Source organism: Peromyscus maniculatus, chromosome 23, assembly GCF_049852395.1.
Source record: "Peromyscus maniculatus bairdii isolate BWxNUB_F1_BW_parent chromosome 23, HU_Pman_BW_mat_3.1, whole genome shotgun sequence".
Lineage (NCBI taxonomy): Eukaryota > Metazoa > Chordata > Mammalia > Rodentia > Cricetidae > Peromyscus > Peromyscus maniculatus.
The window spans coordinates 40,286,062-40,298,910 of NC_134874.1; the positions used below are offsets into that span (position 1 = coordinate 40,286,062).

Below are 12,849 nucleotides of genomic sequence, written 5' to 3' on the forward strand. Positions count from 1 at the left end.
TCCTGGAGCTCCACTTGGGCCTTGGCCATGGATCTCTGCATCTGTTTACATTAGTCACCAGATGAGAGTTCTATCATGTCAGTTAGGCTGTTAGGCCATCTAATACCAGAATAGTTCTGCTTGGGCTTTCTCACGACCATTGCCAGTAGTCTATTGTGGAGGTATATTTGTGGATTTATGGGGACCTCTCTAGCACTTTCCTTCCTCCTATTCCTGTGGGATCTTCATTTATCATGGTATCCCTTTCCTTGTTATCCCACTATGTTCCTGATCCAGGTGGGACCACCAGCTCCCTAAAGCTTTCTTTCTCCTGACCCTTGCCCTCCATTACCCCCTCACATCCAGTGTGCTCATGTAGATCTCATCCATTTTTCTGCCATTGTGTGATCCCTGTGTCTTTCTTAGGGTCCTCTTTACTAGGTAGCCTCCTGGAGTTGTGAGTTGCAGTCTGGTTATTTTGCTTTACATCTAGTATCCACTTATGTTTGAGTACATACCATGATTGTCTTTCTGAGTCTGGGTTAGCTCACTCAGGATGATTTTTTCTATTTCCATCCATTTGCCTGCAAACTGCATGATGTCATTGTTTTTCTCTGTTGAGTAGTACTCCATTGTGTATATGTACCACATTTTATTTACCCATTCTTCAGTTGAAGGGCATCTAGGTTGGTTCCAGGTTCTGGCTACTGCAAATAATGCTGCGATAAACATAGTTGAGCATGTGCCTTTGTGGTATGATTGAGCATTCCTTGGGTATTTGCACAAGAGTGTTATGCCTGGGTCTTTAGGGAGATTGATTCCCAGTTTTCTAAGATCCACAAATCCAGCCCTACAGAAAGCACTAGTAGGAAAATCACAACCTAAGGAAGGCAGATACACCCACAAAAATGCAGGCAATAGATAACCCCACAGCAGTAAACCTCGAAGAAGAGAAGTACACACTCACACATTACAACCAAGAGATAACAGGAATAAACAATCACTGGTCATTATTATCCATTAATATCAATGGACTTAATTCACCTATAAAAAGACACAGGTTAACAGAATGGATACGAAAACAGGACCCATCTTTCTGCTGCATACAAGAAACATACCTCATATTCAAAGATAAACTCTACCTAAGCATAAAAGGCTGGGAAAAGTCTTTCCAATCAAATGGTCTTAAGAAGCAAGCTGGTGTAGCCATCCTAATATCCAACAAAATAGACTTCAAACTAAAATCAATAAAAAGAGATCAAGAAGGACATTACATACCCCTCATAGGAAAGATGACACAAGATGAACATTCAATCCTGAACATTTATGCCCCAAACACAAGGGCACCCACATATGTAAAAGAAACATTACTAAAGCTTAAATCACATATAAAACCCTACACATTAATAGTGGAATACTTCAACACCCCACTCTTACCACTGGACAGATCTGCCAAATCGAAAATTAACAGACAAATATCTGCCTCATCTTACCTTCACTCCTGTATAATCTGTTTCTTTAATCACCCTTTGAATTTTAATATCACATGTGTTCATCCATGATTGCCAGATACTTGGTATTTTTTGATAGCTATGAAATAATCATGTGATTTCTGTCTTTGGGTCATTAATGTCATGATTTAGATTTATACATTTACAGATATTGAATCATTCATCCAAATCTTGAAGGAAACTAGAATCCAAGTTAAATTAATGCCATCTATTGCCAATGTTTCTCTGGTTATTTTGTTATGGATAGTATATTTATTTTAAAAATGGATGTAGAAGTCACTCAAAATTATATTGCAGAATTTATTCTGTGGCATAATATCTGATAACATTTGTTTTATGAAATGGAGTGCACATATTGATGCATATATATTTAGAGTAGCAATTTTGTGTGGGTGATGGTTTTCTTAAAGTGTAAAAAGTGATTTTCTACATCCATGTGTCTAGGTTTAAATTGATATTGGAATAGTGATGCATGCTTATTTCCTACATTGGTATTTGGTGTTTGGGTACATTTCTTAGTGTAAAGAAAAAGAATGCTTGCTAATCCAATCTGCTAGTCTGTGTAATATTTAGTTATCTTTTATTTCAAAGACAGGTTCCATGTATTCATAACTGGTCTAGGACTGGCTATGTATACAAGATTTCTTGAATTTCATAGTGATCTGCCTGCCTCTGGCTCTTGAGTGTTGAGATTAAAGCATATATCACTATATTTACCCTTAGTCTGTTTCCTTTGATAAAGGAATATAGACTTTTAATATTGAGACTTCATATTGAAAGAATTGCAAAGATTCCTGACATTTTATTGTTTTTCTCCTGTCTTGTATGGTCTTGGCCCACTTTTCTTAGCAGGTGTCTTAGTATCGTTATTTTTCCTCTAGCCCCTTGGCTGTATTTACTTTTTTCTTCAGTCCAATCCAAATTTTACATTATGTAATGCAAGCAGAATTCATTGTGAAAAATTCTATAGGATGACATAGCATGGATAGATCTTTTTCTCCTGTGATTATAATAAATAGGAATTTAATATATATCACTTATTTTTCAGTAGCACTTATTTTCCAAACATGAAATACAAATTTCTATGCTATCCGGGCATTTTTTTTTTTCAATTTTGATGTTTAGGAGTTATGCTCATAGACCTGTCTTTATATGTGACTTTGTCCTTCTTCTCAAAGCTTCCAGTATACTTTCTTTATTCTCTGTATTCACATTTATTTTTAATGTATAATGGGAAGTTTCTTCTCTGGTCTTTTTTATCTGTTTTATACTTTTTTTTTTTTTTTTTTTTTTTTTTTGGTTTTTCGAGACAGGGTTTCTCTGTGTAGCTTTGCGCCTCTTCCTGGAACTCACTTGGTAGCCCAGGTTGGCCTCGAACTCACAGAGATCCGCCTGCCTCTGCCTCCCAAGTGCTGGGATTAAAGGCGTGCGCCACCACCGCCCGGCTTTTTTTTTTTTTTTTTTTTTTTGGTTTGTTTTATACTTTTTATCTATTTTGGATCTTGATAAACATTTCTTTCATTCAGCCTGGGACTCCAGTTCTATGATTTTATTGATAATATTTTCTTGACATGGAATTCTTGTCATTGCTCTATGCTGGAAGTCATAGACTTTTTTTCTTATATAGTCAAAACTTAGAAATGTTTAATAAAGCGATCAAGGTTAATGACTGAATGATCTTATTATTCTGCCTTGTCTTCCTGCCCTCACATTCTGTCTTCTCTGTGATCCACTCTATTTCTGATCCTTTCCACGGAAATTTGTATTTGACTTAATGAAACTTTAATTTCTGTCATCATTTCATTTTGTTTTTCTTCTGTGTATCTATCTCTTTAGCAAATTCCATCTTAATATGTAGATTCAATTTCCTTATTTCTTTCATCTTTTGGTGTTTCCTCGGGATTAATTCAGGAGACAGTCATGTGTTCATCTTTCTCCCTTCATTTGGAGTTTTTTCAATGTTCAGGAAAGACTTGGCTGTAGTAGGGTTGAAATGATATTTTCTTCTCTTAGGCTTGTGTTCAGGGCTCCAATCTCTTCTCCCAGTGATCCTTATTAATCATCAAATCCTCTATGAAATTAGTGTAGCAGTTGACGTCAAAGGAGTCATTAGTCATTCTTTAAGAACTCACTGTATTACGGAGAAAAGGAATACTCCAGTCTCTCTATACTGACATGTTACATGTTGGGGATATAAGTAGAAATAAAGGGGAAGCATAGGAAATAAGTCATGGTGGGATTAGCAATTAATGAGTGTTACTAAGTGGGACCTAGAGGAGTGGCAAAAACATCATGATAGAGTAAAATCTGGGAGTACAGAAAGATTTCACAGTTTGGGCTAAAGGTAAATTGGAAAAAGAGAGGTAAGACTATGCAGACATATCATGTAGAACAGTCCTATCTCTTATGCAACTGAGCCACAGAAATTCTGTAACCAGGACAGTCTGTGTTACTAAGATGGAAGAAATGATGGATGAAAACATTTTCAAAAGCAAAAAATTACATAAGATGTGAATATTGAAAAACTGGGCTTACCTTCCTACATGGACCTTGGGTGTGGTATAAAAAAGGAATAGCTATAGGAGGAAATGCAATTGAGTGGATCTATTGGATAATAGGGGTAAATGCCCTGAATATTGGGTTATCTCATCACTGGGAGAGCCTCTGCATTGTTCTCCCCAAAAGTCCTGCTCCATAATATTCTTTATGTTGAGTTTCAGCATCAAGTTCTTCCTAGACCATGCCCCATGACATTGATAGGGGATGATGGACACGTGTGCAGTGGTTGGACCATGATTATTTAATTTGATTATTTTGTAAATGGTGTTTTCTTTATAATCATTGGTATTATTTGTTACATTAGATATGAAAACACTAAAGTGTAAGAACAGGACTGTGTCAACAGTGTTGAGGAATAATTTTAATCCCTACAGTAGGGCAATAGAAGTGGGAAGAATTCAGTTCTTGCCCTATCCTACATTAAATCAAGATTCTTCCTCAAACCCAAATGCTAGAGTTGGAGTTTTATGACATGGGTCTTGGCTAGTATGTAAAAGGCTATGCCTTTCATCACCAACACTGCAATCTTTCTTAATATTTAAACAGATTCTATTTACTAATCAAGTCTGCTTTCAAACGTGTGTTTCTTTGACTCAGCCTCCAGAGCAGACAAATGCAATTTATTTTCATGTATGTTTTATGTATTAATGCTGTAGCACAAAAGATACATACATGCACCTGCTTTTTGGTTCTAATCACGGAGTAGAAGTAATGATAGAATGAGAAAACTCTCATTGTCTAAGACTTACTCTTTCAATTTCTATGTTGGCTCTTAGTTTTATGTGAGATTTTTCAAAATACTCCATGTCTGCTTGCTTTTGTGATTTGGGTTTATTCTGTGTTGTGCCTCATTGGGTAGCCTACAAAAGCATTCTTTTCATATTTCTGCATTCCATTGGTAAGTGTTTTACTGATAATATGCCTTTGGTATATTTAAGTCACATTTCTACACATGTTTCTATCCCGAAATACATTGTGATGTTAGTAACAGTGCAGTAGAATCAACCAGATTCAATTCTCTACTTTCCTCTAGTTTTATAAGTTTTAGAAATGCCTGTGAAGAACTGGTAAGAATTATCTGATAAATATTTCATAGAATTTGCACACTGAATCTTCCTGGAGCTGAACTCTTCTTTCTGTGTTTTTATTTAAAATTCAAATACTTTTAGGAGTGATACACTATATTTTGCAATTAACTGATTTCTACAATAATTATTCCCGTGGTTTCGATATTTCACTTAAATTGTTCAAATTTTGCAATTGGTGAATAAAATAACTGTCAAAAGCTTACATTTTTATTTTAATCATTTTTTCTTTTCCCTACAGCGCTCTTTCCATTCCTTTCCAGAATATATAACAAATTAAACATCTGCATGTTTCCCAGTGATGCTACCTCATTTTTTAAGAAATTTATAGAAAAGACCAAAAAAGATCGACTTGAAAATACCCAAGAGGTAAAATATGAAAAAGTTTATTTTATTCCTATGGTAATGCTTTCAAAAGACACACATTCCTGATAGAAATCCCTCTTCAGATGTGTGATATATTTGGTTTGTTCAATTTGTAATATGCCTAGAATTTTGCCAATATCTTTGAGCATTGAGATTGCCACTTGTATAACTCAGTTTTGCTTTATACTGCATACATGCTGGATTAAGGATAAGGATGTTGGCAGAAAAAATGCTGACAGAAGGCTGTCAGGGTGTCAGCATCATGTCTGTGGTGGTGCCATTGATTCTTTGCTAGAATTCTGGGTTTTATAATATTTGTAGTTGTGGTTTCTTGAAAGAAATTGACTCCCAAAGGGAGTAGCACTATTAGGAGGTGTGTTTTTTTGGAGTAAGAGTGGCCTTATTGGAGGAAGTGTGTCACTGTGTAGGTGGGCTTTGATCTCATATATGCTTAAGCCATGCCCAGTGTCTCAGACCACCTCTAGTTGCCTGACAAGGTGTAATAATTCTTAGCTACCTTTGTAGCATCATGTCTGCCTGTATACTGCCTTGCTTTCTGCCATGACTCTAATGGACTAAATTTCCAAACTGTAAGTGAGCCCCTGGAGTTAAATGTTTTTATTTATAAGAGTTGCCAAAGTAATGGTGTCTTTTCACAGCAATAGCAACTCTAAGAGAGTAGGCAATCACATGAAACCTAGCAATCAGTTCAAGAAACATCAGTTGATGAATATGAGATATTGGAAAATAGTATGTCAAGGAGAAGAAACTACAACCATCCAGCCAGGAGTCTGTCATCAATAGCCACAGATGCTTAGAATGAGGAAAAGCTAGGAGAAATGGTGTTGGACATGGCAGCATGATACACTACCCTGATAGCCTTATTTAAAAAGATACTTTTTCATGACAAGGTCTCTCTGAGTAGCACTGGCTATCCTGGAAACCATTTTATAGACCAGGCTGGACTCAAACTCAAAGATGAGCCTGCCTCCTAAAGTGCTGTCATGAAAGTGTGTGCCATCACAACTGGCCTTATGATGAACTTTTTGTTCCTGCAAACCTATAGGTCAGTGTTCTGTGTTACTAGTATTCAGACAACATTAGCTGAACTCTTGAATGAGCCATTTCCTCACATGAGAGTTAAACTTCTACATTTCACACTTATTTTGCCCTGAAACCCACTTTCTGTTTTTAAATTTTCTTTATCCTTTTAGCATCGAGTGGATTTTCTTCAGCTGATGATGAACTCCCAGAATTCCAAAGACATGGAGTCCCATAAACGTAACTAAGTATAATTTAGGGTCTAAAGGGAATGCACAGAGGAAGGGGCTAATTCTTGACATGTAAAGGGGTCATTCATGCAGAAAAAGCTTCCTACTAATTCACAGAAATGCTTTTTTTTTTGGTTTTTTTGAGACAGGGTTTCTCTATGTAGCTTTGTGCCTTTCCTGTTACTTGCTTTGTAGACCAGGCTGGCCTCAAACTCACAGAGATCTGCCTGGTTCTGCCTCCTGAGTGCTGGGATTAAAGGTGTGTGCCACTACTGCCCAGCTCAGAAATGCTTTTATAGGAAGCAGCCTGAGGCACTTTCTAAAATCATGGTGTAAATGCATACAGAATATATTATGTTTATTGTATCTTCCCTCTGTGACTGACAAGCCACAACCATGAAATCTCATCTACAAGGCTAACTAACCAAGACCTGGATTCACCCAACAACAGTTAACATTCCATTGTAGACGTGGAAAATTTGATGAGAACCCAGCCATATATGAAGAGATCCAGGTAGTTCAGGTCATCTGAGAGAGAGAGAGAAAGATAAATAGTCTTTCCAAAGCATGGGTCCCTGATTGTTTATCCAATACTAAGTTGCCAATTCAGAAACAAGCACAAGTAGGCAAAACTGAGCAGATTCAGCAGGTTATATTTATGACTATTAATTTGTGCATGTAATAAAAATATTTAAAGAAGAGCCCCTAAATTTTAAGAGTGGAGGTTTGGCATGGGAGGGCTAGGAGGAAGGACACAAAGAGGGTAAGGAAATAATTATAATATATATTATATAAATATATAAATAATATATTTTTATTTATAATATAATTATATAATTATATTTTATTTATAATATATTAATATAATTATATATATATACATATATATATATATATTATTCTTGGTGAAAATGGCTTGTGGTCAACTGTTTTTTTTCATTTTTTAAATTTATTCATTAAATTTAATTTTACATATTAGCCATGGATTTCCTTGTTCTCCCCCCCTTCTCCCCAGCACACCCCCAATTCCCATCTCCTCCAGGGCAAAGACTCCCCGAAGGATTGAGTTCAACCTGTTAAATTCAGTCCAGGCAGGTCCAGTCCCCTCTTCCCAGAATGAGACAAGTATCCCTGTATAAGCCCCAGGTTCCAAATTGCCAGTTCCTGCACTTAGGACAGGACCCGGTCCCACTGTCTGGATGCCTCCCAAGCAGATCAAGCTAATCAACTGCCGTATTTATCCAGAGGGCCTGATCTAGTTGGGGGCTCCTCAGCTATTTGTTCATAGTTCATGTGTTTCCTTTCATTTGTATATTTGTCCCTCTGCTTTTTCCAACCTTGGTCTCAACAGTTCTCGCTCATACAAACCCTCCTCTTTCTCACCAATTGGACTCCTGGAGCTACTCCTGGGGCCTGACTGTGGATCTCTGCATCCGGTTCCCTCAGTCCTTGGATGGAGTTTCTAGCACAACAATTAGGATGTTTGCCCAGGTGGCCTTCAAATACTTCAGAGATCTATTCAGAGGGCCTGATCCAGTTGGGAAGCCCTCAGCCTTTGGTTCATAGTTCATGTGTATCCACTCATTGGGCTATTTGTCCCTGTGATTTATCCAATCTTGGTTTCAACAATTCTTGCTCATATGAACCCTTCTCTTTCTCGCTAATTGGACTCCCAGAGCTCCACCTGGGGCCTAGCCATTGATCTCTGCATCCAGATTCCTCAGTCCTTGGATGGGGTTTCTGGCATGACTATTAGGGTGTTTGGCCATCCCATCACCAGAGAAGGTCAGTTCCGGCTGTCTCTCGACCATTGCCAGCAGTCTATTGGGGGGTATCTTTGTGGATTTTTGTGGGCCTCTCTAGCACTTTGTTTCTTCCTTTTCTCATGTGGTCTTCATTTAGCATGGTCTCCTATTCCTTGTTCTCTCTCTGTTCTTGATCTAGCTGGGATCTCCAGCTCCCACAGGCTCTCTTTCCCTCGACCCTCACCCTTCATTACTCCCACTCATGTCCAGGTTGTTCATGTAGATCTCAGCCATTTCTGCTTCATTGGGCGATCCTCGTGTCTTTCTTGGGGTCCTGTTTTTCAGGGAGCCTCCCTGGTGATGTGAGTAGCAGTCCAGTCATCCTTGTTCCACTTCTAGTATGCTCCTATGAGTGAGTACATACCTTATTTGTCTTTCTGAATCTGGGTTACCTCACTCAGGATGTTTTCTTTCTAGATCCATCCATTTGACTGCAAACCTCATGATGTCATTGTTTTTCTCTGCTGAGTAGTATTCCATTGTGTATATGTGCTATAATTTATTTATCCATTCTTCAGTTGAAAGGCATCTAGGTTGTTTCCAGGTTTTGGCTATTACAAACAATGCTGATATGAACATAGCTGAGCATGTGCTCTTGTGGTAAGATTGAGAATTTCTTGGGTATATGCCCAAGTGTGGTATAGCTGGATCTTCGGGGAGATTGATTCCCAATTTTCTAAGAAAGTGCCATATTGATTTCCAAAGTGGTTGTACAAGCTTGCATTCCCATCAGCAGTGGAGGAGAATTCCCCTAGTTCCACATCCTCTCCAGCATAAAGTGTCTTCAGTGTTTTTGATCTTAGCCACTCTGACAGGCATAAGGTGGTATCTCAGAGTTGTTTTGATTTGCATTTCCCTGATGATTAGGGATGTTGAGCAATTCCTTAAATGTCTTTCAGCCATTTGAGTTTCCTCTCTTGAGAATTCTTTGTTTAATTCTATAGGCCGTTTCTTAATTGGACTGTTGGTCGTTTTGATGTCTAATTTCTTGAGTTCCTTATATATTCTGAATATCAGACCTCTGTCAGATGTGGGGTTGGTGAAATCTTTTCCCATTCTGTAGGCTGTCGCTTTGCCTTGTTGACGGTATTCTTTGATCTACAAAAGCTTCTCAGTTTCAAGAGGTCCCATTGATTGTTTCTCTCAGTGTCTGTGCTACTGGTGTTACATTTAGGAAGTGATCTCCTATGCCAATGCGTTCAAGACAACTTCCTACTTTCTCTTCTAGCAGGTTCAGAGTAGCTGGATTTATGTTGAGATCCTTGATCCACTTGGATTTAAGTTTTGTGCACGGTGACAGATATGGATCTATTTGCAGCCTTCTACATATTGATATCCATTTATGCCAGCACCATTTGTTGAAGATAGTTTCTTTTTTCCATTGTACACTTTTGGCTTCTTTGTCAAAATTTATATGTTCATAGGTATGTGGATTAATGTCAGGGTCTTTAATTCGATTCCATTGGTCCACTTGTCGGTTTTTATGCCAATACCAAGTTGTTTTTATTACTGTAGCTCAATAGTAGAGCTTGAAGTCAGGGATTGTGATGCCTCCAGAGGTTGTTTTATTGTACAGGAATCTTTTGGCTATCCTCGGTTTTTTGTTTTTCCATATGAAGTTGAGTATTATTCTTTCCAGGTCTGTGAAGAATTGTGTTGGTATTTTGATGGGGATTGCATTGAATTTGTAGATTGCTTTTGGTAAAATTGCCATTTTTTACTCTGTTTGTCCTGCCTATCCATGAGCATGGGGGATCTATCTACTTTCTAACATCTTCTTCAATTTCTTTTTTCAGGGACTTAAAGTTCTTGTCATATAGGTCCTTCACTTGCTTGGTTAGCGTTATCCCAAGGTATTTTATGTCATTTGTGTCTATTGTAAAGGATGATGTATCTCTGATTCCCTTCTCAACTTCTTTGTCCATTGTATATAGGAGGGCTACTGATTTTTTGAGTTGATCTTGTATCCTGCTATGTTGTTGAAGGTGTTTATAAGCTTTATCACTTCCTTGGTGGAATCTATGGGGTCACTCAAGTATACTATCATGTCATCTGCAAATAGGGAATGCTTGACTTCTTCCTTGCCAATTTGTATCTCCTTAATCTCCTTATGTCGTTTTATTGCTCTGGCTAGAACTTCAAGTACTATCTTGAATAAGTATGGGGAGAGTGGACAACCTTGCCTCATTCCTGATTTTAGTGGAATTGCTTTGAGTTTCTATCCATTTCATTTGATGTTGGCTGTTGGATCGCTGTAAATTGCCTTTATTATGTTTAGGTATGTTCCCTGTATTCCTGATCTCTCCAAGACTTTTATCATGAAGGGGTGTTGGATTTTGTCAAATGCCTTTTCTATCTCTAGTGAGATGATCATGTGTTTTTTTTCTTTGAGTTTGTTTATATGGCATATTACAATGAAGGACTTTTGTATGTTGAACCACACTTGCATCCCTGGGATGAAGCCTACTTGATCATGGTGGATAATTGTTTTGATGTGTTCTTGGAGTCTGTTTGCCAGTATTTCATTGAATATTTTTGCATCAATGTTTATGAGGGAGATTGGTCTGTAGTTCTCTTTCTTTGTTGTATCCTTGTTTGGTTTAGGAATCAGGGTAATTGTAGCCTCATAGAAGGAGTTTGGTAATGTTCCTTCTGTTTCTATTGTGTGGAACAATTTAGAGAGTATTGGTATTAACTCTTCTTTGAAGATCTGGTAGAATTCTGTGCTGAATCCAACTGTTGATTGGTCCTGGCCTTTTTTGGTTAGGAGACTTTTTGACTGATTATATTTCCTTAGGGGTTATTGGACAATTTAAATAGTTTATCTGGTCTTGATTTAACTAAGGTATGTGGTACCTACCCAGAAAATTATCCATTTTGTTTAGGTTTTCCAGTTTTGTGGAGTAGCGGTTTTTGAAATATGACCTGATAATTCTCTGGATTTCCTCAATGTCTGTTGTTATGTCCCCCTTTTCATTTCTGATTTTGTTGATTTGGAATCTCTATCTCTGTCTCTTGGTTATTTTGGATAGGGGCTTGTCTATCTTGTTGATTTTCTCAAAGAACCAACTCTTAGTTTCATTAATTTTTTGTATTGTTCTCTTAGTTTCTATTTTATTGATTTCACCTCTCACTTTGATAATTTCCTGGCATCTATTCTTCCTGGGAGATTTTGCTTCTTCTTGTTCTAGAGCTTTCAGGTGTGCTGGTAAGTCACTAGTGTGAGATTTCTCCAACTTCTTTATGTGGGCATTTAGTGCTATGAATTTCCCTCTTAGCACTGCTTTCATAGTGTCCCATAAGTTTGGGTATGTGGTGTCTTCATTTTCGTTGATCTCTTGGAAGACTTTATTTTCTTTTTATTATTTCTTCTTTAACCCATTGGTGATTCAGTTGAGCATTATTCAGTTTCCATGAAATTGTAGGTTTTCTGTAGTTTTTGTTGTTGTTGAAATCTAATTTAAACCATGGTGGTCTGACAGAACACAGGATGGTTATTCCAAATGTTTTGGCTCTGTTGAGGTTTGCTTTGTGGCCAAGTATGTGGTCAATTTTAGAGAAAGTTCCATGGGGTGATGAGAAGAAGGTATATTCTTTCTTGTTAGGGTGGAATGTTGTGTAGATATCTATTAGGTCCATTTGGATCATGACATCAGGTAAGTCCTTTATTTCTCTGTTAAGTTTTGATTTGGGAGATCTGTTGAGTGGAGAAAGTGGCATATTGAGATCTCCCACTGTTAATGTGTAGGGTTTAATATGTGGTTTAAGCTTTAGTAATGTTTCTTTTACATATGTGGGTACTCTTGTGTTTGGGGCATAAATGTTCAGAATTGAAACTTCATCTTGGTGGATCTCTCCTGTGATGAGTATATAATGCCCTTCTTGATCTCTTTTGATTTATTTTAGTTTGAAGTCTATTTTGTTGGATATCAGAATGGCTATACCCACTTGTTTCTTAAGACCATTTGATTGGAAAGTGTTTTCCCAGCCTTTTTTTCTTAGGTAGTGTCTGTCTTTGAATTTGAGATGTGTTTCTTGTATGCAGCAGAAAGATGGGTCTTGCTTTCATATCAATTCTGTAAGCCTATGTCTTTTTATATGTGAATTAAGTCCAATGATATTAAGGGATATTAATGATCAATGATTGTTCATGCCTGTTATTTTTTGGTGGTAGTTTGTGTACTTCTCTTCTTCGGGGTTTATTACTGTGGCTTTATCTATTGATTGTGCTTTCGAGGGTGTATCTGACTTCCTTAGGTTTGAATTTTCCTTC

General features: G+C 37.4%; 1 protein-coding gene across 1 annotated transcript in view; it reads left to right on the forward strand.

The window, feature by feature from the left end:
- Window positions 1-12,849, forward strand: part of LOC107400566 (cytochrome P450 3A13-like) — an 85,821-nt gene that overhangs the window by 51,767 nt on the left and 21,205 nt on the right. Inside the window, exons 13-14 of the mRNA XM_076560632.1 lie at window positions 5,376-5,503; window positions 6,715-6,781. Coding sequence (XP_076416747.1) covers window positions 5,376-5,503; window positions 6,715-6,781 — 195 coding nt within the window. The remainder of the gene's footprint in view (window positions 1-5,375; window positions 5,504-6,714; window positions 6,782-12,849) is intronic.